This window comes from Staurois parvus, unplaced genomic scaffold, assembly GCF_062004578.1.
Source record: "Staurois parvus isolate SC_StPar_1 unplaced genomic scaffold, SC_StPar_1.0 ptg000177l, whole genome shotgun sequence".
NCBI classification, from domain to species: domain Eukaryota; kingdom Metazoa; phylum Chordata; class Amphibia; order Anura; family Ranidae; genus Staurois; species Staurois parvus.
In genome coordinates, this window is record NW_028317973.1 from 1,892,959 (window position 1) to 1,919,155 (window position 26,197).

A 26,197-nucleotide genomic window follows, 5' to 3' on the forward strand; every position below is an offset into this window, starting at 1 on the left:
AACCCTCCTATCCTTTACAGCCAAGGAAGCTGCATCCTTAGCCCCTGTTTGATTTGTAGTTGCCATGGTTCTGCACATGTGATTATTTATGACACCAGCCATTTGATGGATTTACAGTGTGGTTAAACGCACAAGCAACTGTGACAATTATTATTCACAGCATGCCTTGTAACCATTTTGGGAAACCTGTGGGTTTAGTTCCACTTTTATTCAGGAAGAGAACTGTAGCTGTAAATGGGTGCAGGGAGTATTAATAGTAGCTGGTAGGCTATTTTTATAGCTCAAAAGTCCTCTGTCTGTTCTCTTATTTAGTGGTCAGTACATCTAAAAAAACAAAAAACAAAAAAAAAAAGATTCTGCATATAAAGCAGATGCACACCGTGTCCAATAGTGCACTCCAGAAGTATTTTCTTTTCTGAAATAAACACGTGACACAAGAGGAGGAGCCTGGAAAAAAAGTCACCATCATTCAGGTTATTGTGTTGGGCTGTTTTTAATGGTCCAATTGTTAAGTTCACCTGGCCTCATGTTTTATATTCCAGTGTGTATTGTGTTGGTTTACATGGTTAGGTATCACCCATAATATACGTATATATATTACTTCAGTTCCCTATCCTCCTCTGTGTCTGGTAAGATACAACTGAGAGGCATTATGGTCATCATGGTGAATTATTTAGAGATGATACAATTGTGTATATAACTATTGGGCTCAACTGATGCGGACAGTGCGGGCAGCTCCTTTACGTAATTGTTACGTGATTTATTTGTATGCTTCCCTTTTCTTCCCTCCCTGATCCATTTCTCTTTTCCAACCTTCCTTGTATATGTGGATGACAGGTGTTAGATGGAAGGAGAGATATCTTTAACTGACTTGAGGGTGGATACCTCTGATGATATAGAAGTATTGATTGACAACCTGTCTAACCAATTGCTCTGAAGAAGTCCCGGAAGTAGGCAGGACAAAACGCGTCAGCATGGTCACATGCCCCCTCCTTCCATTCCCCCCATGCTACCCACACACCGCATGGTGTCTTCATAGGACTTTACACACATGGCCAGCAGCTATAGCTGGATCCCTAGCAGAACCCCTACAGGACATGGCCGCGGCTTGATTCACAGGACCTTGCTGGTCCCATCATACAGTGAGTACTGGCGACCCGGTGTTGTTATCTAGGCCGTATCAGCTGTGCAGGCTTGCACAGGCTGGACTGGCTACACACATCGAGGTTGCTGTGGCAGGTACTCGCATTACATCTTTGCATCTAGTTCCGCTGGCTGTGTCACCATCCATACCCTTACAATCTATACATTGGATTATACCTTGGAGGCTCACCATTGCAGAATACTGTGGTCTGTCAATGCCTGGTCATCAGCCTGTTTCCACATAGCAGGCTGTATGTGGATTATTTGACACCTTGCATACTTGTAGACTGTATCATAGTGGACACATCATGCTGGATATTATTGTAGAACTCCACCCCCCCCTTCTTTTTTGTCTTTGAATTGGCCATACCAGGCTCATTATCATTTTGTTGGTGCACTATTGACCTGACTGTTCAGGTTGGACTTCAGAGGCTATAGCCCTTTATACTTGGTATTCGCTTTCAGGTCCTGATCAGTTTACTTCACACACACACACACACACACACATATATATATATATAAAATCATCTGGTATTTAGGTTGGCCCTTTGACTGCAATCAATCATTATCCATAGGATTATTACATTATTCTTGCTCATGTAGTGTGTTGGTACTGCAGATGGGATATTAGATCTAACAGGGTCTGGGGGGTAGGGGGGCTTTAGTGGGCGAGTGCTACACCTCAGCTCCCTTCTTTCTGAGGATGGGGGTGGTTGGACGGGTGGGTTTAGGAGGGTCCTTGTGGGAGGAGTGTTGGGGTACCTTGGGAGGCATATTGGGGGATTTTCCTGGGGGATTGTTTAGGGATGGTTGTGGTATTGGGGGAGGGGGGTTGTTCTTCAGGGGAGATGTGGGTGCTGTGGACATACTGGGGCACATTGGACACTTTCTTTTGTACCATCTATATAGTGCCCATTGTGGGAGGTTCCCCCCCATGTGAGTGGTGAGGGGTTTTATGGTCAGGAGTGGTTTCTAGATCCCCGATGCAATGTGTTTTTACTTTGTATGGCTTCATGAGATAATAAACATGTTTTTGAGGTTAGCCTTTTAGGTGTGTAGCTTATTTTCTTTGGGTTTTCAATTTGTATGTCTTAGTCAATATCCTGCCAGGTATTTCTGGAGGCACCTAACTCTACATTCAATTTTGGTGGAGTCCCCGGCTTTCCCCCTGTCCCCCTTTTTTCATCATTCATGTTAGCAGAAACTGATGTCTATATAAGACTCCATTCACACTTGTAAGACTCCAAAGATGCATAACTTTGGAGTGCAACTTTGACGCAGTTTTGACACAACTTTGGATGGATGCGACTTGGATGTGACTTGTCCCTCTGCAAAGTCTGACTCGCTGTTGCACCACTGTTGCATGTAAAATATTTAGGTATGACTTGAGGGTCATAGACTTCAATGTTTACCCTCAAAAGTTGCATGAAAGTCGGACTAAATTAGTGCATGAACTACTTTGAAGTCGCTGCAACTTTAAGTCACACATATATAAATGGTTATCATTGGAAAACACGGGGTACAACTTGTCATGTGACTTTAATGTCCGAAGTCAAATGACAAGTCGTACAAGTGTGAATAGGGTCTTAATCGCTGAGTCAATTAGTTCATTGTTGCTATGGATTGGTGGAGAGCATTTCTAGCTCAACTGTCCATTTCAATTAATGGTCACCGCCTGACAATGAACTAGTTCATGAATTGAATACGGGCTTATAAGCTAGCCTGCTACACTCATAACTACATATGGATGCAATACCGTGGAGGTCTGTTATTTCAGCACATATGAAATTATCACTTTCCTTTTTAGCGGTTTAATAAATTATTAGGCCAGAACAAATAAAAATGAAAATGGGACAGTTTTTTTTTCTTTTTTACTAAGAAGTGTATGGAGTTTGCAGTAACCTTGCAGCCTGATGTTCCATGAATGCCACCCACACCCACACCAAAGGAGCCAACTGCTCTACAGCATAAATTTTTGTGTTGATCAAAATGACCGTTAAAGGAGTTAGAGTATTGAAGTTAACAGAAGTGTTACCTTTTGAGTTTGCATTGCAAGGAAATATAACTGGTGACAATGCAATTTATGTCACCCAGACCTAACCGCACCCACATCCTGTGCTCCTGCACCCTGCATAGCTAACAACGGTGAAGGAAATCGCTCACATATGAATACTTCCTCAGTTACATATTTCTCTTTCTTTCTCATTTTTCTCAGCACAGTACTTTTCACACATGACTGTACTATGTGGAGTGAAGGTAGTAAAAAATACATTATATTGCCAGAAGTATTAGGACGCCTGCCTTTACACACATGAGAACTTTAATGGAATCCCAGTCTTAGTCTGTAGGGTTCAATATTGAGTTGGCCCACCCTTTGCAGCTATAACAGTTTCAACTCTTCTGGAAAACTCATACAAATGAGCGCAGAGAGGCCACTCCAGGTGGAAACATGTGAACAGTTAATCATGAGCTCACCACTGCTGCCTTGTTAATCATATGCATGATAAAGAGAACTGGAAAAAAAGGCGCTGTGGAAAATGCTCTCAGACAAGCACCTTAGTGGAGGTGCATCTTTATTGGGTGAGATAAAGTAGCAAGTATAATAAAATTAACCAGCCTGAAGTGGACAGTGTGATTCCAATGGACGGCCCGTCCGCTCTGAGGGGAGCTGAGATCAAAGAATGCTCCTGTCGACTTCAAATCACGTGGTGTCAGCGTACCAGCGTCCTGGGTGGTGTCACCATGGCAAACGAAGGCAGTGTCCGGCGTTGGCTTCAGCTGGGAGCATATGTGGGGTTACCAAGACGACATGTGACTTGACAAAGCGCAACTGCGCGAAACATGTCGTCTTGGTAACCCCACATATGCTCCCAGCTGAAGCCAACGCCGGACACTGCCTTCGTTTGCCATGGTGACACCACCCAGGACGCTGGTACGCTGACACCACGTGATTTGAAGTCGACAGGAGCATTCTTTGATCTCAGCTCCCCTCAGAGCGGACGGGCCGTCCATTGGAATCACACTGTCCACTTCAGGCTGGTTAATTTTATTATACTTGCTACTTTATCTCACCCAATAAAGATGCACCTCCACTAAGGTGCTTGTCTGAGAGCATTTTCCACAGCGCCTTTTTTTCCAGTTCTCAACTCTTCTGGGAAGGCCGTCCACAAGGTTTAGGAGTGTGTCTATGGGAATGTTTGACCATTCTTCCAGAAGTGCATTTGTGAGGTCAGGCATTGATGTCAGACGAGAAGGCCTGGCTCGCAGTCTCCGCTCTAATTCATCCTAAGGGTGTTCTAACGGGTTGAAGTCAGGACTCTGTGCAGGCCAGCCAAGTTCCTCCATCCCAAACTCGCTCATCTATGTCTTTATGGACCTTGTTTGCGCACTGGTGTGCAGTCATGTTGGAACGGTAAGGGGCCATCTGTTCCCACAAAGCTGGGAGCACAAAATTGTCCAAAATGTCTTGGTATGCTGATGCCTTAAGAGTTCCCTTCTCTGGAACTAAGGGGCCAAACCCAACCCCTGAAATACAACCCCACACCATAATCCCCCCTCCACCAAACTTTACACTTGGTACAAAGCAGTCAGGCAAGTACCGTTCTCCTGGCAACCACCACGTCTCCACTGCTCTAGAGTCCAGTGGCGGCATGCTTTACACCACTGCATCCGACGCTTTGCATTGCACTTGGTGATGTAAGGTTGGATGCAGCTGCTCAGCCATGGAAACCCATTCCATGAAGCTCTCTGCATACTGTTCTGCTAATCTGAAGGCCACATGAAGTTTGGAGGTCTTTAGCTATTGACTCTGCAGACAGTTGGCGACTTCTACGCGCTGTGCGCTTCAGCATGCGCTGACCCCACTCTGCCATTTTACATGGCCTACCACTTGGTGGCTGAGTTGCTGTTACCAGTTGCTTTCACTTTGTTATAATACCACTAACAGTTGACCGTGGAATATTTAGTAGCAAGGAAATTTCACGGATGGACTTAATGCACAGGTGGCAACCTATCATGGTACCACGCTTGAATTCACTGAGCTCCTGAGAGTGACCCATTCTTTCGCAAATGTTTGTAGAAGCAGTCTGCATGCCTAGGTGCTTGATTTTATACACCTGTGGCCATGGAGGTGATTGGAACACCTGAGTACAATGATTTGGAGGGGTGTCCCAATACTTTTAACAATATAATGTATCTATGGGATGCCTGGAGCCTTCTGCAGTTCATACATTAAATCCGTAGTAGTAAGCTGTTTCATTTTGGTCACTTTGGGCCACAATCACAGGTACTGTTAAGGCCAGACATCTGATTTCTACAGCAAGAATTCCAGGTCAACGCGAACAGCTATGCCTGGCAAACTTCTACAAAGCAATGGCAGGCTGACAGGAGCTATTCACATGTATCTGCACATCTAGTGGTTAACTTGCAGTTAGGGACAGATGATCGGCCCAAACATAGTGTGTCTGCATCCAGGCCAATCATCTGTCCCTAACCTCAGCTAACCACTGGATGTGCAGACACATGTGAACAGCTCCTGTCAGCCTGCCATTGCTTTATACAGGCTTCCTGGCTGCAGCTGTTAACATGTACCTGCGAGTCTTGCTGCAGGAATCAGCTGTCCGACCTTTATCGCAGGCATGAACGAGGCCTAAAACTGTATCTAAAGTCAATCTTTTTTCCTGTTAGCCTGGACACATTGGAAAAGGGCCACCTCTATCTTCTCTTTTTTTCTTGCCATCTGTGACCTCTTTGGGGAGATTTGTCCTCTCTGTTTGTCCTGGTAACAGTATACAGCAGGCCTGAAAGTCAGGGACACTTCTTGTGACAAAGAGGGGATTCCCTTTTGTGGAGATCTTCCTGGTTGTACAAGGGAAAGAAAGTGAAGGTAATTCTTCCAAATAGGACACAGAGAGCAAAGAACTCTTCGCTCAGGTTCAGACATGTGTGTTGCAATTTTGCTCCATTTTTTAGTGCAATATGGGGATGCAAATCAGCTGCGATTCAACAGTTATAGCAATGCAGTTTTCATGCGATTTTGATACACCTGCGTTTGCATCTTTCTATCTCCTAATAGCGGAAATAATAACAAAAACGCATTGGATTTGCAGTGCATCTGAACACACATCCATTTTCCAGCAAACACAAATGCTCCTGCGCTGCGGGATGGACTCGATGCAGGCTACAACCACATTAAGAATGTCCTGGAACATGCACACCTTGCTGCCCTCAAATGGACCGGGGAAATCCAAATATACTGAATGAGGAAACAACAAACAGAGGGCCCACAGGCCTAGTTCATTACCATAAAAAATGTTTAATAAGAAATAAAGTAGGTGCTGTACTCACAAATGACAATAAAGTCAAGGCACGTCATAAAAGAACAGCTTAATCAACACCGCGCTGAGTAACAGTCCGCAGTAGGGAGTGTAGACATCCAATAGGCTGACGCGTTTCGAGGACTTGCCTCTTCCTCAGAGCCTCAGTGGATCGCACTAGTCCAAACTTGCAAAGGATCCTTTCTTTAAAACGTAGTGTGGCTGAACCACATATATCTACATACCCTACATGGAAACACGTTATTCCTAATCTCATCTGATTCTGACACATCAACATGCGTTTAAACAAAGCCAATCCTTTTTTTCCTCTGAAATGAGTCAAGTTTTTTTTTTGGCTTTACTATCTGTCTCCTATTGTGGAGATTTATGTTTACATTTTGTCCTAGAGACTCACCACCTTTCCTTTCCACCTCATCCAATCAGACAATGGTATACATTCATGGTGCCCATTCTGAGTGTCTGACCTCCTTTTGTTCACGAAGTATCAGGCCGGAGAATCTGCATTGAATCCAAGAGCAAGTGAAGATCACTGAAGTAAGGGTGTCGGCCAGTTATAATATATACATAGTTACATTGGTCCAAGAAGGACCAATATACGGTATATTATACCTGGAAATAATCTGTAAATGGAGTTTATGTGAGAAAAATGGAGACTGCTATTGCTGAATATTCTTTTGGAGAGTGCTGGTTCCCTGACTCTCATGCTAATGCTTTGGTTTTAATGTTATCGAGTTGCTATCCTTGATAAAGATAGAGAAATCTTCAGACTTTCTAAAACTAATTTAATCATGCATTTTCAGAGTCTGTAATTCAAAGTTACTTTAGGGCTCATGAACATGAACCCGTGAGATGTGCAGGGTAACTCTAGTGTAAAAATATGCTAGTTTACAATCTACATACAATCTGCCACAGTACAACTGTCTGACCAGATCACATTGATCACCTAGTTAGAGAGATCAAAGATGATAAATCATTTGGAAAGCCCCCTCCTCCGGTTAATAATAACCATCATAATCACAACCAGGGTACATCAAGGATTAAAAGCACATCACACTGGATGAACCCATCCTCAGAAAAAAACAAAAGCAGTTGACTTTGTGTAATACTGCCAGATGAATCACTTTATTACACACAGGAGAGGTACTTACAAGCAGAAACCGAGAAACACAAGTAGAGAGCACCGCACTTCTGGGAGTCCAAGGGTGTGAAGATGTGACCAGCTTGGCCAGTGACAAGGATATGAGGATCTTATTGGCACCTAGGTGTCAATTCTGGTCTACAGGCCTGCTCATTTGTTTCAAATTCTAATTTGGGAACACCTGTCTACTGCTGATTCCTGTATCATTAATACCACCAAATTAAAATGTATCTGCAGCTGTACCCGTACTACTTCTACATGTTGTGTTACAGCTCAACTATCGGTAAAATTACAAATATGAAATGGTGTGACTGGAGATCATTCAATGCCCATCCCAGAAGGAATGTAAATCAATAAATAAAGGGTGGCAGGGATGTTGAAGGGCAAAAATACACACATGGTCTCTGTTGGCATTGCCTGACCCTGCCTGCTGGCCCGTCCTTGCTGTTGGCTTGGTTGAGCACATGCGTATCACACAATATGTGTTTTTAAGAATTTTTCACAGGATTTATCCTCATATGTGATTCTTGACAATACTCATGAGTGTTGTAAGTGGTGAATATAATGTTTCATGTTGATATCTGTATTATTAATTGGTATTGATGAGGGTCCATTTTTGAAAGTCAAGGTTTCGGGACTGTGCCTGTGGAAGAGCTTCAGTCTTGAAATGGGCTGGACATTGGAACAACGCTCTCTATAATTAATTCTCCAGCCTATTCTATATTAGGAGGTTCTGTATTACATCATTTGATCAACTGGCTCCTTTTGAACTTTTTGTTATTGTTCACATTTTAATTCTGAGCCTTTGTTTTTTGTGTGTTTTAGCTTAATACAGTGCCTTGAAAAAGTATTCATACCCCTTGAAACGTTTTACATTTTGTCATGTTACAATCAAAAACGTGAATGCATTTTATTGGGATTTTGTGACAAACCAACACTAAGTGGCACATAATTATGAAGTGGAAGGAAAATGATAAATGGTTTTCAAAATTTGTTACAAATAAATATCTGAAAAGTGTGGCGTGCATTTGTATTCAGCCCCCTGAGTCAATACTTTATACTGATGACGAAGTGTAGAGGCTGTCCTAGGATGGTACAAGCGTACTGATAAATCTTTCTATGCAAAAGCTTTAAAGGCATTAGTTAAACGTTGCGATAAGTGTATAAATGTAGCAGGGGAGTATGCTGAAAAATAAATGCAGCATCCACTCCTTGAAATGTATTCTTTTATTATATAAACTCAAAAATCCTGGTTTGACTTGAACTCCCATCGTATGTTACAATGTACATTTAAAGAAGTACAACCAAAGCTCTTTTGGCTGTACTTCTCCTGTGGATCACAGGAGTGCAGTTCATTCTGCACTCCTGTGACCCCGTTTTCAGCTGACAGCGGGCTGACATCACTCAGCCGGTCCAATCTAGGCAAAGATCCTGATTTTAAAGTTGGGATCCACCCCAGAGTCTGGAGCAGCATCCGGCTCAGCCTCTCAGAGAGCCGCTGAGAGCCTGAGCCAGCTGCTCCCTCCCCCTCCACAGCCCAGCGCACCAGTGAGGGGAGGAAATTTCTTAAAATTAAGAAAATTTTATTTTCATGGTGCAAATTATATTAGCAAAAATAGGAAAATAAGTAGAGCAATAAAATATACCTTACACAAATGCTGTACAATCTACTGAAAGGTTGTATTCTTTTTTTTGTTCCTTTATGTTAAATCCCTCGTGTACATAAGTCATTTTACGAACTACAATCTTTCGTTCAGCTAGATTCATCCAATGAATAAAATGTGAAAAGAACTGTATAAAACATTAACTATTTAAAAAGTCTGTCTCTCCTTTCCACTAGGAAACCATTGCTTCAAGTTTAATTATCCCTGACTATTATAAAGAAACTTTCCATTATATAAGGCAGAAAGAATCATTAAACCGTGACAGGTGACCGTACACTGAAATTGATTTTTAGCGAAGATTCATTTTTCATTAATAACAGACACTCAAAAATGTGCTCAAAACTCCATAAGTATATTTAACCGCTTGATTAATTATCCTTCTCTTTTATCACCCTGTGCTGCAGGTATAACAATTAGGTTATGTGTAATTTCTAGAATATCTCTGGCAGTAGGAACATTATATAAAACTAATTTATTGATCTTTCTGTATAAGACAATTATCTTAATTGCCTGTTTCATTAATCAGCTTCGTGGAGAAGCACTGCCTGTTCAGATCAGAGATCGGCTCTGTGCACCAAAAGGTCCTTAATGTTTACATTGATTGTTATGCATTACCCTGAGGCTAACATACTAGACCTAGAACAATTCTTTCCAGATTGAGAAACCATAAGTAATCAATAATTATAACAGCTGCACAAACTGTATTAACTATATAAATCCTGTATTATAATGATACTGTAATAACATTTACATTATAACATGCATATACGGTATATGAATTTGTAAGTGATAATATAGAAATTAAAAAAACATCCACCAGTCTCGCTTCCCGACCACCCTATAGCAGAAGTACTGCTACGGGGTAACAGGGATGTGCAAAATCACATAAATATACATGATTTTGTTTTTCCGGGTAGGGGGCACATGCGTGTGCTCCCTATCCATGCCGCTATTGGCTCCTTGGCATGTCAATCACCGAGTTCCTCCAAACTCACTCATCCATGTCTTTATGGACCTTGCTTTGTGCACTGGTGTGCAGTCATGTTGGAACAGGAAGGGGTCGTCCCCAAACTGTTCCCACTAATTTGGGAGCATGAAATTGTCCAAAATGCCTTGGTATGCTGACACCTTAAGAGTTCACTTCACTGGAACTAAGGCAGCGTTTTTCAACCACTGTGCCGCGGCACACTAGTGTGCCGTGAGATATTGTCTGGTGTGCCGTGGGAAAAATTGCAATTTCATCCGTAACATGTGGCCTCGGCTCACAAATAGACCAATCATTAGAACAGCAATGGGCAAACTACGGCCCGGCGGACCTTTTAATCCGACCCGCGGAGCGTGATACTGTCAGGATGATCTGTCCCCCTCGACGTATCTGCGCATGTGCCGGAGATCGCCGATCGGCTGCTAATGCCTGAAACTGGCACATGCGCAGATACGTCGAGGGGGACAGATCCTCATAGGAGACAGATTTTCATGCTACACCGGAACGGCGAGAGGAACGCGCGGAGCAAAGGTAAGTGAATTGACACAGGGGGGGCTTGGGGACTTAATATGGGGATGAATTAATATGGAGGATGAATTACTATGGGGGATGAATTACTATGGGGGATGAATTACTATATGGGGGATGAATTACTATAGGGGGGATGAATTACTATATGGGGGATGATTTACTATGGGGGATGAATTACTATGGGGGATGAATTACTATATGGGGGATTAATTACTATGGGGGATGAATTACTATATGGGGGATTAATTACTATGGGGGATGAATTACTATGGGGGATGAATTACTATATGGGGGATGAATTACTATGGGGGATGAATTCCTATATGGGGGATGAATTACTATATGGGGGATTAATTACTATGGGGGATGAATTACTATGGGGGATGAATTACTATATGGGGGATGAATTACTATGGGGGATGAATTACTATATGGGGGATTAATTACTATGGGGGATGAATTACTATGGGGGATGAATTCCTATATGGGGGATGAATTACTATATGGGGGATTAATTACTATGGGGGATGAATTACTATGGGGGATGAATTACTATATGGGGGATTAATTACTATGGGGGATGAATTACTATATGGGGGATTAATTACTATGGGGGATTAATTACTATATGGGGGATTAATTACTATGCTTACTATGGGGGAATATTACTATACTTACTATGGATGACACATACACATCATTCATCTACTCTTGGTCCGGCCCCCGGGTCCAATTATAAAATACTTTATTATTTCATAATAAAGTAATTATAAAATAATTTCTTTGTGTTTGATTCCTATTCAAGAGAATTACTTTATATATAGTCAATATAGGCACAGAGGTAAATTTTTTTAACATTTTCTAATGGTGGTGTGCCTCGTGATTTTTTTCATGAAAAAAGTGTGCCTTTGCACAAAAAAGGTTGAAAAACACTGAACTAAGGGACCAAGCCCAACTCCTGAAAAACAACCCTGCGCCATAAACCCCCCCTCCACCAAACTATACACTTGGCACAATGCAGTCAAGCAAGTACCGTTCTCCTGGCAACCTCCAAACTCAGATACATCCATCGGATTGACAAACAGAAAAGCATGATTCACCATTCCAGAGAACACGACTCCACTGCTCTAGAGTCCAATGGTGGCGTACTTTACATCACAGCATCCGACGCTTTGCATTGCACTTGATGATGTTAGGCTTGGATGCAGCTGCTCTGCCATGGGAACCCATTCCATGAAGCTCTCTAAGCACTGTTGTTCTGCTAATCTGAAGGCCACATGAAGTTTGGAGGTCTTTAGATATTGATTCTGTATACAGTTGGTGACATCTGTGCACTTCAGCATGCGCTGACCCCGCTCTGTCATTTTACGTGGCCTACCACTTCGTTGCTGAGTTGCTGTTGTTCTCTTTTGCTTCCACTTTGTTATAATACCACTAACAGTTGGCCGTGGAATATTTAGTAGCAAGGAAATGTCATGGATGGACTTATTGCACAGGTGACAACCTATCACGGTACCAAGCTGGAGTTCACTTAGCTCCTGAGAGCGACCCATTCTTTCACAAATGTTTGTAGAAGCAGTCTGCATGCCTAGGTGCTTGGTCATTTTTTTCCCCTCTCTTTTTCTGCAATTTAGGGACATGTGTGTCTAGTACATTTTTGATGCGTTCCAGTGCGGTTTTGATGCATTTTGCCGCGTTCCAGCACAGGTCTGTGCAGGAAAAATACAGCTTGTTCTACTTTTTTTTTCTGCAACCAGAATGCACTTTAACTGCAAGTACTGATGTGAACTATGACATTGAAAACCATATAACCTACTGTAAGTGCGTTTTGGATGCAAAAAAACCACACTGAAACACATGTAGTGTGAACTGGCCCTTAAGTCTCATTCCAGGTTATTGCCAAACAACCCCCATGCCGCCGTCTGCACATTTTTATCTTTTCATTTACATATTAGCATACATGTCTAGGCTCTAAACAAAATTTCTGGTGTGTCCTGGCTGGTCAACTGACATCTCAGGGCCGTTCTTCTCCTCTGGTGTCAGTGATGAGAGGGCATTATTCTGTGAGTCCATGGGGTGTGTCCATGATAGTTTAATGACACTGGAAGTCATTCAACCCAGGAGAAGAGCAGCCATCAGGAGCAGAGGACGAGGAGGCCAGCGCTGGAATATGGATAGGGTCAGTAGTGTATTGAAAACATATTTTATTTATGTTTCAATATTTTTATTGAGTTTTTCAAGGATAAACAGGGAAAAGAGATAAGGTTCAATCATACAAAATTACAGTAGACAAATATGGTTGATTAATTTATTGTATATCTGCCCTCTGGACAGATGGGGTATTGGTCTTGTTTAGCAATATCATCAGAGGTATTCGTGTGCCTTTGAAGGGCCTTGGTGAGGGAGGAATATAACTGGGGAATTGAGTAGATACCAGTCTCGGTGTGGGGTGTGAGTTCATTTCCTGAGATGTCATCAAGGTTGTATATTACATTTTGGGTGGTTTAGCCATCGGGTCCACTGGAGATTGAATTTGTGGTAGGAGGAAGTGTTGATTGCGGATAGTTTTTCCATTTGACATTGGGTGTTAAGGTCTATAATTAATGAGGTGATTGAGGGGGTATTGTTTGTGTTCCATAGTCTAGTAATATTAATTTTTGCCACAAAGAGTATGTGGGTAATAATTGTTCGGGAGCATGGAGGGAGTTTCTTGATTCCAATGTGTAGAAGTGCTAATGAGGGGTTCGGGACTAATGGAAATTTGTGTATTTCAGAGATTAACTGGAATGTAATATTCCAGAAGGAGCGAAGTGATTTGCATGACCACAAAATGTGGATTGTTGAGCCTGGCTCACCACAGAGTCTCCAGCATGTAGAGGACTGTTTCGGGTAGTATTGGAAAGTTTAACCGGGGTCAGGTACCATTGGTGGAGTATTTTTAAGTATGATTCCCAGTGGGAGCTACATCGTGTACCTTTATAGGTTTTAAATGATGCTGAAGGTATTTTCCCAACACTTTAAAGTTATTTGGGCTGAAAGGATTTTTTCCCAATTGGTTAGGGAGGTTGTTTGTAGAGTAAATTGTGAGTTTGTGAGGTGCGTGTAGAAAGTGGATATACCTTTACCCGGATACTGGGGTTTGGTGAAGAAGGTGTAGGCTGTAGTTGGTATTATAGTATTGTGGGGTAAGTTAGTTGTTCGTATACAGTGAGCAATTCTGAGGTATGTAAAATTTTCAGAAAACATTTTATTTAAAGAGGCAAAGAAAACATTTAAAAAGTATGAGAGTTGGAATTTAGTTGCAGAACTGTGCAGTTGGGATTGACAAAATACTGCTCTTTTAAACAAAATGGGGCCAACTGTCCTCCTCATCCTATAGATATGCTCCACTACTTGCTTCAGATGAAGTGGCTACCTCCTGCAGTGGCCGTGGCCTCTCCAGCTTGGACAGTTTAAGTTCTTGTAACTAGGAATGTGAGGACATTACTCCACAGGGCCTATTATAGAAGCCTTCTACTGGCCTGGTTCACACTAGTGCCATTTCAGATGTGACTTGAGTCACACAGGACTGCATGACAAGGGGAATTGCATGGTTTCAATGGTGTACATTCACATCAACGTGACTCAGAATGAAGCGATTTTGAAAAATGTTACTGTACTTTGGTGCGATTCCAGTGCGATTTTGGCTTCATAGAATATATAAACCTTATCAAAGTTGCATCTAAGTGGCACTACATAATCGCACTTAAAGTAGGGTCAAATTTGTATTGCAGAAATGTGAACCTAGCCTAAATGCTGCATCAGAGGCAGCTGGTCCCAAAATGTTACAAGGGTAGATTTGTATTGCAAAATAAAGCTACTGGTCACATGAGGTTAGGATTGCAAAACCGTATTTTTATCTTGGTATATAGGCGAGTGTTGGAAGATAATATGAAGCAGCTAGCACAAAGGTAAAGGTAACAACTCCTAATAAATATTTGGTATAAAGTGGGCGTACCCCTGAAGATGTGCATGCGCACAAAACGCATCGGGTGGAGCCACACTTGCTGACGTCACGCCGCTGCTGCCAAAGGTCGGAGCGGCGGCCAGTCTTTGTAAAGTGATTTTACCCTATTTATCTTTATTCCACGTGGATTGTTTTATCTATTTCTGCAATAAAATACTGCACTATTTACCACTTCCGGGCTCCTGCGCTGAGCTGTTTTTCATAGGAGAGGGTGCAGTCCATGTTAGAGCCTTCTGGCTGTTTCCTATTTCCTGATGTGGTGTGCATACATGCTATTTACCAGTAGCTTTCTGGTGAGTTTACATCTGGCAGAGGTGGTGGATTCCCTCACTGGATCATTATCACAGTTTTATCCTTCGCCGTGATTGCTGTGCCTTGTAGTCGCATGGACAATATACATTGTTTTATATATGGACTATATTTATTTCACTTTATACGTTGCAATTGACTGTTTCACAATATTTTATTAATTATTTATTTAGCGCTGCACTTTATGCCATATATTTTTATCTTAGCCTGAACAAATAATATTTTGTCATTTAGTACTGTATACATTTATATTTTGCATCTATTATCTCTGATGTATATGCCGTTCGTGCTATTTGATTTTCTGCAAAAGTTTAAGAAAGGTTTATCCATCCACACTTCTGCTATTTGGCTCTGTATTCTGCATTATAGCGTGCTGGCATCATTTAAGAATGCTATATAAACCTCTGTCCTAGAAGCAACAGTTAAAATGGAAATACCATTCCATTCTTGTATAACATCCATGGAAACATTCATCTTTAGAGCACTTCATATGCAGCTGCTCTCCGGGGAATCAGGATGGTGGTGGCATTATTGGAAAAGTCTGCTTTTTCTTCTTTGTTCTGCCAATTACACTCATTAGACAAGCAAACATGGATTACTGTTTTGAAGAATTCCCCAGTCAGCTATTCTCATTAGATCCTGTGTTTTAACAGTTCTAATTATGTTAGTCTTTGTGCTGTGAAAAAAAGAAATGTTCTATTCTTCAGATAGATATTGAAAAGAAATCATTGAATGGAGATATTACACAGAATTTGTTGTCAAGCTATAGGGATAATGTCATTTGTGGATGGCTGACTCATCTCCATAGTTACTCTCTATGTGTAAGCGTGTGCGATAAGGTATCATTCAATCAGTATTTTCTGATATAAAGATTTACTGTCTGCTGAACTTGTTATAACAAAGTTACATTCAATGTTTTTGCTCAAGATACATACAACTTTCACCCAAGATTTACACATTTTCTAACTGAATCTTCGGTAACAATGTGTGAATCTTCCCATTACATACTAGTCACCACATTGATTGCTTTTCATTCTAGAGCATCCTTGCAGCTGCACAATTTGGGTCACTCTATTCTGATCTAGTCTTCAGATAACCAGCTTCTGTGGTTCTAATCTCACTCTGCCCAATTTGACTCCTAACCATTGACCCCATCACGGTGATAGGTGTGAGTTCTGTAGTGCTACTTAATAAATGTTCAGTCTCGTTGGGAGTCAACATTTTTGACGTGCTAAGACATTATAACCACAACTAATAAAATACAAAATTCTAAAAAATATTGCAACTTTATTTACACATTTAAAAACATAATCTCAGAAATTGAGTATATAGTCAGACTCCAGTGCAATCGATATTTTAGCATACAGATAGTGGAAGAACATAAATGTAAAATCCTCACAGATGGTCTACACTTTTCGTGGGATGATCCACTTCCTCAGGACCTATAAAATACAGATTGTCTCCTATAAGTTCTGAAATATGTTGGCCATACCGATCCAAGAATGAGAAAGAAGTGGAGAAAAAAAAAAGGGACACTGATGGTGGTCCCTTTTTTTTTTTTCCTCCACTCCTTCCTCGTTCTTGGATATGGCCAATGTATTTGAGAACCTATAGGAGACACTCTTCCTTACGGCTTCAAACTCTCAAGAGATAGGAATACAGTACTTGGACTGTAGGAAACTCTGATTTGAAGATAGCTTTGGACATGGTCGGGTTCCTAAAGCAGCTTTCTTTTCTCTATATTTCATCACTGTGATATGGCAGCCTAATGACCAACTATGAGGTTCATATGAGGATCTAAAGCTCTCAACCACAGAAACTGGTTCCTATTTTAATAATTGAACACCTGGGGTTGCCATAAGGATTGGGAGCCAACTGGGAACCATGCCTTCAGCCACCTGGAGGTGTATAAATGTATAAAATTATTAGGACATCAGGTTTGCGTTAAAGTGATGTTTCCTATACTTGTCCTTCAAATGTGTGCTTTGTGGACATCCACACAAGTAGGTAGATTGCTACAACATTGTATATTCCATCATTGCAAAGGCAATATCCCCTGCAAAACATGCACTTTATTGAAGCTTCCGGACATATTTGGGAAACTCTGAATAAATAAAATGGTGGGAAGAATATGTATACCAAAGCCTCCCATATGTATTTTTCACTCATATTCTTCTTTGTCCAGATTACTATTATGTTTATATACTGGCGGGTATGTTGTATTGATCTGGGTTATTTACATGTTTTGTTGGAACGATTCACAGTAAAGATTCAATATCTATATTTTATTTTGCAGTCATTGGTTCCTTTAACTAAGCCTCACAACTTCACAGTTTATAGAAACGGATACCAGACAGAACAAAGATGTCTGCCAGAGGGGGGAAAAAGAAAACAACCAAGCTGTCTCGCTCGTCAAGGGCTGGAGTCATCTTTCCCGTTGGTAGAATGATGCGTTACTTGAGAAGAGGAACACACAAATACAGGATAGGCATGGGGGCCCCTGTGTACATGGCAGCTGTCATAGAATACTTAGCAGGTAACTATTATTTTCATTATGTAAATGCTCAGCCAAGACTGTAGGCACACGAGTCAGATTGTTCATGGATACCTAGAAAGCTTCTAATCTTACCAGCATTTTTTAGTACTTGTTAAAAATTAGGTAATAAAAATGTACATATATTTATTGACCTCTTAATTAAAGCCCAATTAAACCTTTAATTTTATTTCATGTGCCTCAAAACAAAAAGGTGCTCAATTTCTTACAAATTATTTTTTTTCTAGGAAAACAGCTAGGGTGGGATCTTTGCTTTCTGTGGGGAAGCAGTGGTCTCCCTGGAGAGGTCCGACACACCCTACTGAGTGAAACCTAGCTCTGAAATGCGCACAGCTCATGCTTCCCACTGATTGCTCTAGGTACAAGTCAGACCTCTGCAGAGAGATTACTGCTTCTACACAAACAGCAAGCGTCCTTTCCAGCTTCTCAGGCTGTAGCTGCTTTAGAAAGAAAACAAACTAGAATGTTGAGCACCTTTTTGTTTTGATACGCTTAGCTGATTTAAACTAAATTTGGATTTTAAAGCTGAACTCCAGACAAAAAGCTAAATACACAGATAAACTACATACGTGAAAGCTGCTTTACCTCTCAGATGATTATTTTTTTTTTTCTATCCATTCAGCCCTGGGATTTTCGCAGCCGTGAGAAACTATAGAACGAGCCTGGATACCTGACTTTTTTTTTACTGCACTTAGGCTCCATTTACACCTATGCAGTCTGCTTTTTGTTAGTTTTGCAGTACTTTTCGCAGTTTGTTTTGCGTTTTTCTACACACGATTTTGTCGCGTAATGCATTTTGTTCAGCTCTTTTTTTTAAGTGGAATTTTTTTTGTGGGCAGAACAAAAATGTAAAACGTGGCAAAAACGCACTACCATGCATTTCACAAGGTTCTCAATTGAACTCCATTGTAGCAAAAACACTGCTTTTTGCTTTTAAAAAGTCCCTGACCCTTTCCAAAAACACAGCAGCTCAAAAAAGCATAGATGTGAACATGTTCCATAGGAAATCATGTTGAATGGACTGTAGTGCGTTTCTTCAAAAAGCACTAACAATACGCATTGGTGTGAACGAAGCCTTAAGTAATACAACTAGGTCTTGCGGACCCGTGGGCGGGTGCTATTAATTCTAATGGCACGCTGCCCGCACTGGAAATCGCAACCGTACTGGGAACTGAGGTTTCTGTGCGGGCTGCATTTTCAGAAGTGCAGGGACTTCTTCCCTACGTGTCCAGGGGCATGGGAGTCCATTCAAATGAATGGGCTTTCGTGCTCGCGCAAAACGTATATGCGGTTCAGTACATCGCATGTGATTCGCACAGGGACCGCACTGCATTCCTGTGCAAATCACATGCGAATTGTGTGCGGTGCGTTTGGAGTCATACATTTTGTATGGCTCTAATCACACCGCACCCGCACCAAAAAGGTGCAGGACCCATTTTTTGGTCCGCACTAGAATCGGATCGCATGAGTATTCACACCTATGCGATCCAATTCTGCACATCGCACCGCATTATACGGACCGATTTTGGGGTGTTGTTAACTTAACATACACACCCGCAGCGGTTCGCATGAACGGGGTGCGATTCTGACGTGGTGCGGAATTTGCACAGAAAACGCTGCGAATTCCACACCACATCAGTTTGAACCCAGGCTGAGTGTGAAAATTGAAGCACCGTGCCCAGGTTTAGAAAATGGAATGAGGTTTTATTCCAGGAATATGACAAGTGCTACAGTCAATGGGTTTAAGGGAATGCACATTGTTCCCATCATCGGGGCTTTAAAAGAACAGTATCCATTGGCAAGAACTCATATTGAAAGTTTAAACTCTGTGCTGTGAACAATCCGCACTAGTTCAGCAGTTGATAAGAAAAACCTCCTAAAAATTGCGACCCGTGCAGGTGCTGTGTCCCAATAGACATGAATGGGGATACACAGGACACCTGTGCATCCCATGTGGGGGAAGACACCCTTCGCACGGGTCTATGGATAATTACATCCAAGTGAATGAGGCCTAAATGATCTCAGAAGTATCTCAGACTAATTTCAAATCCACGTTGCATTTACCCAACAAAGCCGTCCACACAGATTGTAAATATTTTTCAGTATGCCTAATTCTGGTAAACCTTACAAAAAAAAAAAAGTTTTTATTTTTGTGAACATAAATCATAAAGTGACAGAATAAAAATATCCACTGTAACATAAAACACTGCTTCATTTTGTTTGACTATTAGTGCTGATTTTGGATTTGCTGGTAACGCTGTTCTGTTGACTCACAGCTGAAATCTTGGAACTTGCGGGGAATGCAGCTCGAGATAACAAGAAAGGCAGAATCACTCCAAGACACATCCTTTTAGCAGTCGCTAATGATGAGGAACTCAATCAGGTACTGGTGTGCAGTCTTTAGCCTTTTATGTTGTACATGTGTCTAATTTTTATTTTTACAGCGTAACAGCATATTTGTTCAGTTAATATAAAAAACTTGTAAAACACAAGGCCTGCGGTACGAATCCGGCCCACCAGGCCTTTTCATGTTGCCCTCGCACCCAGGGCTTTTTTTTAGCAGGAACATGGTAGAACTCTGTTCCGCCACCTCTGGCTCTCGCCCTCTGCTCCCTGCTTACAACTGTCACTTGTAAACAGAGAGGCTTTCTGTGTTTACAAGGACAGGTTTCCTCTCGGCAGCTCTCACAGATCCCTGTCTGCCCTGCACTCACAACCCGGAGGTACTAGAGGTGGGCTGGGTAGGTGAGATGTAAAGAAGCTTTTCGGGATGGAAGGGAAAGATGAGGGCTGTGGAGGGAGATGTGTGCAGAGATAGGGGATAGTAGAGAATGGTGCAGAGGTCAGGGCTGTAAAGAGGTGGAAGTGAGATGCAGACAGCCTATGAAAGAGAGCTGAACCCTACATACTATGCATACCACACCTCTAAAACCCTGCACTCTCTATGCAGCACACTCCTGTACTCTGTACACAGTGCACTCCTGAACTCTGTACGTAGAACATCTCAGAACCCTGCATTCTGTACATAGTGCTCCCATGAACCCTGCACTCTGTACATAGTGCTCTCATGAACCCTGCACTCTGTACATAGCGGTCTCATGAAACTGCACTCTGTACATAGCGGTCCCATGAAACTGCACTCCGTATATAGGGCACCACTGAACCCTGCACTTTGTACATAGTGTGCCCATGAACCCTGCACTCTGTGCATAGGGAACCCCTGAACTCTTCAGTCTGTACATAGCACATCCCTGAACTCTGCACAGAACACACTCCTGGTATTTATTGCCCCTTAAAGACCCTCCGACTGCAATATGGTCACACCTACCATTCTGTGCAGTTCGGGGGGAGGAGGGGGGTGTATTGTTGAGCTCCTGCATCTATTTTGTGAGGGGAAAAAAAGCCCTGGATAATTTATATAGTCTTACAGATACTACCGGCCCTATGAGGACAACCATAATACTGATGCCGCCCCAGATGACATTGAGTGTGACACCCTGGTGTAGAAGATAAACTCTGTTGTCTATTTTACAGCATTTTTGTGTCAACAGGAAGCTTGCATAATAATTAATAACCTATAAAAGAAAACCAATAGTATAATTCAATTGGCTAGAGATATATTGCTTTCTGTGCAGTAACACTTGCATTGTAAATATAAAGATCATGCTAAAGTAGTATATACAGTAGCCATAGCTGTATTTCGTTACAGAAGGTACAAGTGGCTTCCTACTCCTGTATTGGTATTGCTGAATGTGCATTTGGGTGAACAAGTTCCAAAGCTTCTTTTGCCTTCCTTCCAGAAAGCCTATAATGCAGAAATGTGTGAGCCATTCAGATCCAAAAAAGACCTAGCTGCAGCTGAAAATCTCTCTACAGTATTTATCTTACTTTGTCCTTAATTCCAGTTACTCAGAGGAGTCACCATTGCAAGTGGAGGTGTCCTGCCAAGAATCCACCCGGAGCTTCTGGCTAAAAAGCGTGGCTCCCGTGGCAAGGAGACCATTCTCTCTCAACCAGTGGAGAAGAAAAAGAAGAAGAGTGGCAAATCACTGGATAAAATTGCAAAGAAACCAAAATCGGGAAAAAAGCTACTGAAAAAGGTTAGAACAAAAAAAATAAGTACTATCTGTTGAAAAAAAGTAATACTGTAGTTTTGCAGCACTGTTGTTCTCTAAATTCTGCAGTGTGTCATTTGTGCGTTAACAGTGAAGAATGTTATACTCCAATTAGTATTTAGTATTGGTAGTTACTTCTCTATGAGCTTGTCAAAAAATTGATTCTCAACAACTATAAAACTCACACTAAACAATGTACTTGTATATGTATGCTGCACCTTCTATTATACTGTATAGTCCTTTACTATTTCCTTAAAAACGTCTGATAAATTGTATTTATAGAGACACCTAACTGTGGTAAAGATCAGATTTTGTAAGCAAGCAGCTACATACATAAATACATGCGTGAATACCACCTTTTCTTTCCAAAGGATTTATTTGCTCCTGCCGCACAAATCAGCCAAATCCATGACCGCACTTTTCTCCACTACAGTTAAAGCATTAAAGCTTTGTCAAAAATCCTGACCCAACCTGTGACTAGATACTGTGCTCCTTCCTCCTGTCAGCAAGTTCCAGTGTTAGACTGACAGCATGGCGCAGTTCAGTAGAGCTTGATTGACTTAAACTGCTGTCCATACTTTTCCCAGAGTCTTGCTTTGAGGTTTTCTGAACATAAATGAAATATGCACGTAGGTATTATTGCAAAATGGATTTAAGCCCAACTCCAGGAATATCAGAATTCATCGTTGCAGTAGGACCAGTGAACTGCAAGGGTTAAATGGTCAATACTTCCAGGGTGGGGTACAGTTCAGGCTCTATCATTTATCTGTCTTCACACTCCTGCTGCCTTCAGTGCTCTCCTTCTCTGCCCAAAGCTCTGGTCTGTGAGTGGAGCATCTGTGTTGAGGAGGCTGAAGTACAGCCATGGCTGATCTCAGATTAGGCAGGCCATACCTTAACCAATTTTCTGTCCTTCAACCTATGGCTGAAGGAAAGAAAATTACTCAATTCTCCCATCAGCACATGTAGTGTTGATGGGGGAATCCCTCCCACGAACTATTACATTCAGACAGCTGGAGGTTTCCCAGCTGTCAAAATACAATGATCATTACTTGCAGCTATAGCCACCTGAAGTGATCAAACGAATAAACCCATCCGGCCTGTCGTACTGAAGTTGATCCATAGATTGACTACAGTACAACCAGCCTGCCCATACATGGATCGAAGTTCCTGGTTCAGCAGGAATGAGCTGAATTTCGATCTGTATATGGCTGCCTTTAAAGAAGCAGCTTCAGGGAACCAGTTGCAGTGCTGGAGGGACCCTGTTGGAGCGTGGAATTAGGTGTGTATTTCTTCTTGTTCCTCTACCCCTAAATGGAACAAACATTTAACCTTTGCAGTGTAGGGGGCGCCACTGCAAGGAGGATTTTTTTTTTCAGTTTTAAGAAATGTATTCAAATTTTTTGTAAGGATATATTAGAAACATAAGAAATTAGCAAACCATGACATTTACAGTGTGCAATCAATCAAATGGTATCTACCATTTCCTATAAAATACAGGTGAAGGACAGCAGCCCACCGATCACACAAATGTGGAGGGGTAGCCGTGAATTGCTCTCTTACCTCATTGCATACAATACATTGAGGTGAACTGATGTTCGTAAAAAAACTAATGAAATCCTCATAGCTTATCATAAAGGAACATTAACTAGAAACAACCATAAAGCATATACTCCCAGCCTGGAGTAGAAACCTGATAGATCAGATAACAGTGGATTATAGGTTTCTCTAGCGCATACTAGAGCAAAAGCATGGGGATGTACCTGACTCAAGGAGATAACGTGTCAGATGGTCAGGGAATAGGGTATAATGAATCTGTCACGTCTGCTGAATATGAACAGTGAAATCAGTAATTTGTGAAAAACAAAAAGAAAAAAAGAAAGCCATTAAAATTAGATAAAGGAGGAAGGAAAAAAAAGGTGGGGTTTAGGGTGGGTGGAGAGGAAAAATAGATTAGGGGAAGGTGAATAGAAAGGGAAGAAGAGGGAAAAGAAGGAAAGGGTGAAGTATAGGCAAGAGAAGAGCTCCTTTGCTGTTTTTTAGTTGTGTGATGAAAGGCAAGGGTGTATCATGAGTTGCACCTAGCTTGGTGGACCAGTTCTTCCAGTTGGGCAATAGCCAGTCTGTTATTGTTGCAGGGATTGTCTTATGCCAGTATACCAGTACACACATCTTTGCCACGTTTATCAGGTGTAAGGCTAGAGATCAGTGGTAAGATTTTCTAGCGAGGGTTGTGGTGTAAAAGGAATTATGCTGGGGAGTAGTCTAACGTGTATGATGTGATTAGATTGTTGAGGCAGTGAATTTCCTTCCAGTAGGGTTGTGTGAGTGGGCAGGACCACCAAATATGCAGGAGAGATCCCATGTCTCCATCGCATCACCAGCATTTGGGGGAGATAGCCGGTAAAATTTTATGAAGTTGTAGGGGGGTTTTATATCATCGAGAGACATTTTAAAACCATTCTCCTGTGCAGAGACATTGACTGAGTCCTTGTGGATCTGAAGGAAGACATGTTCCCATTGCGGGGGTATCTATGTTTAGTTCTTGTTCCCAACGTTGGCAAGTTTCGCTTGTTTTAGGTTGATAGTCTGCATACAACATGGCATATATGTCAGAAATAACATACCTTTGTGGTTCCGTCCGTGTGCATAATGCTTTAAAGGGTGTGTGTTGTCTGGACCAATCAGAAAGAAGCGTGGAGACCCAGGTAGTGCCGCAGTTGGATGTAAGGCCAGAAGGGGAATGATCGACCCTTCATGCGAGCTGCCAGTAATGGTTGGGTCATGAAAGCCCCCTTGTGGAAAAAGTGTTCTGCCCAGATATATGCACGTGGCCAGATGTCTGAAAGGAAGGCATTAGACATGCCAGGGGGGAAGTCCGGATTATTATGAACAGGCGTTAAGGGGCCAGGAGAGGAGGAGACTCTACATTTCCTTCAAGTCATGTGGCAGATCTGTAGGGTAGAGCTTTTTTTTTTTTTTTTTTTTTTTAAATATTCCTGGAGTTGGGCTTTAAAGATTTTGATAAATACATAATTTTTGTTTAAAGTGGCTGTATTATATCTTTATATACAGTAGTTCTGCTTTAATGATCTGATGTTACAATATCATTAAAGTGGAGTTCCAGCCATTTTTGTGTTTATTAAAAGTCAGTAGCTACAAAAACTGTAGTTGCTGACTTTTAATAAACACACACTTACCTGTCCCGGGGTCCAGCGATGTACTCACCCGCACAGTCCCTTCTCTCCTTCTGTCCTCCACGGCGCCGGCATCTCTACTGTGGGCACCAGGCTGTGAAAGCTTGCGGCTTCACAGCCTGGTGCACGAATCACGCCGCTCCTCCTGATTGGTCCGGCAGCCTCCTGGGACCTGTGAAAGTTCCCAAGAGACTGCGGGAGCAAGGAGGAGCTAAAATTCCAGCTCACGGGATGTTGGAGTGGGTACCTGTCAAAACCAGGTACCCGCTCCCACCCTCCCCCCAAAATGTGCCAAATATGGCAGTGGCGAGAGGGAGGAGGTAAATAAGCGGAACTTCTGCTTTTAAGTGGAACTCCGCTTTAAGTTACCAGCGGCTACTCTGATATAAATACTAACCTTTTGATGATAATGCCTTTATTACCTTCGCAACCTTACATGTATATCATATTTTTAGAAATATACTGTGTTTCCTATTCAATCAGATGAATGTGGATGGATAATTGTTTGATATTTTCCATACACAACTATCTCTTAATGGTATCACAGTAGATAAAACAATGCAACTTGATGAATTATGGATATTTCTTTGAAATAAAAGTGGCTCGTTTGTGCTTTTTACAAGGATAAACAAGCAGACGGAAAAGAAGGTGCATCAAGTTCAATGTCAGATGATGGACCTGGCGATGGCTTCACCATCCTCTCATCAAAGAGCCTGTTGCTGGGACAGAAGGTGATTATGATTATTATATCTGAAATAAGAAGAGACTACTAAACCTGTTCTGTTGTCACTGCTAATCTTGTCTAGATTTTTCTGTACATTCTGGTATTCAGCACACCTTTTTCCATTGCACATAAAGTGCTTTTGTGGCATTTCAAGCAGCTCTGTTGCTAAAATGAAAATGTAAGTAAAAAATGTCCTTGTAAAGACAAAAGTAAATACGTACCTCTTGTCTGGGCCTGACACTTCCAGGGTGGTAATCTTCAGGTCCCACATGGGGCTCAGTAGTTCTTCCTGCCAACCCCAAATCACTGGGGTGGAGCAATCCCCAAGTGCAGAGGGGTACCAGGAGATCAACAGTTCCCTAAATTGTGGATTCTGGATGGACGTCAGTAGATGATTCCTCGTGAGAGTGGTGCTTAGCTGTTCTGGCAGTAGACAGTCGGGGAGGTATTTTATTTAGACTTTGAGTTTAAAAACGTAGTCAAGCTAAATTCACC

At 41.8% G+C, this 26,197-nt stretch overlaps 1 protein-coding gene across 1 annotated transcript in view; it reads left to right on the top strand.

The window, feature by feature from the left end:
• The window catches only part of MACROH2A2 (macroH2A.2 histone), an 83,225-nt gene that overhangs the window by 44,039 nt on the left and 12,989 nt on the right, over nucleotides 1-26,197 (top strand). The window contains exons 2-5 of the mRNA XM_089677090.1: nucleotides 17,409-17,648; nucleotides 19,943-20,049; nucleotides 21,572-21,766; nucleotides 25,602-25,709. Coding sequence (XP_089533216.1) covers nucleotides 17,477-17,648; nucleotides 19,943-20,049; nucleotides 21,572-21,766; nucleotides 25,602-25,709 — 582 coding nt within the window. The 5' untranslated portion in view covers nucleotides 17,409-17,476. The remainder of the gene's footprint in view (nucleotides 1-17,408; nucleotides 17,649-19,942; nucleotides 20,050-21,571; nucleotides 21,767-25,601; nucleotides 25,710-26,197) is intronic.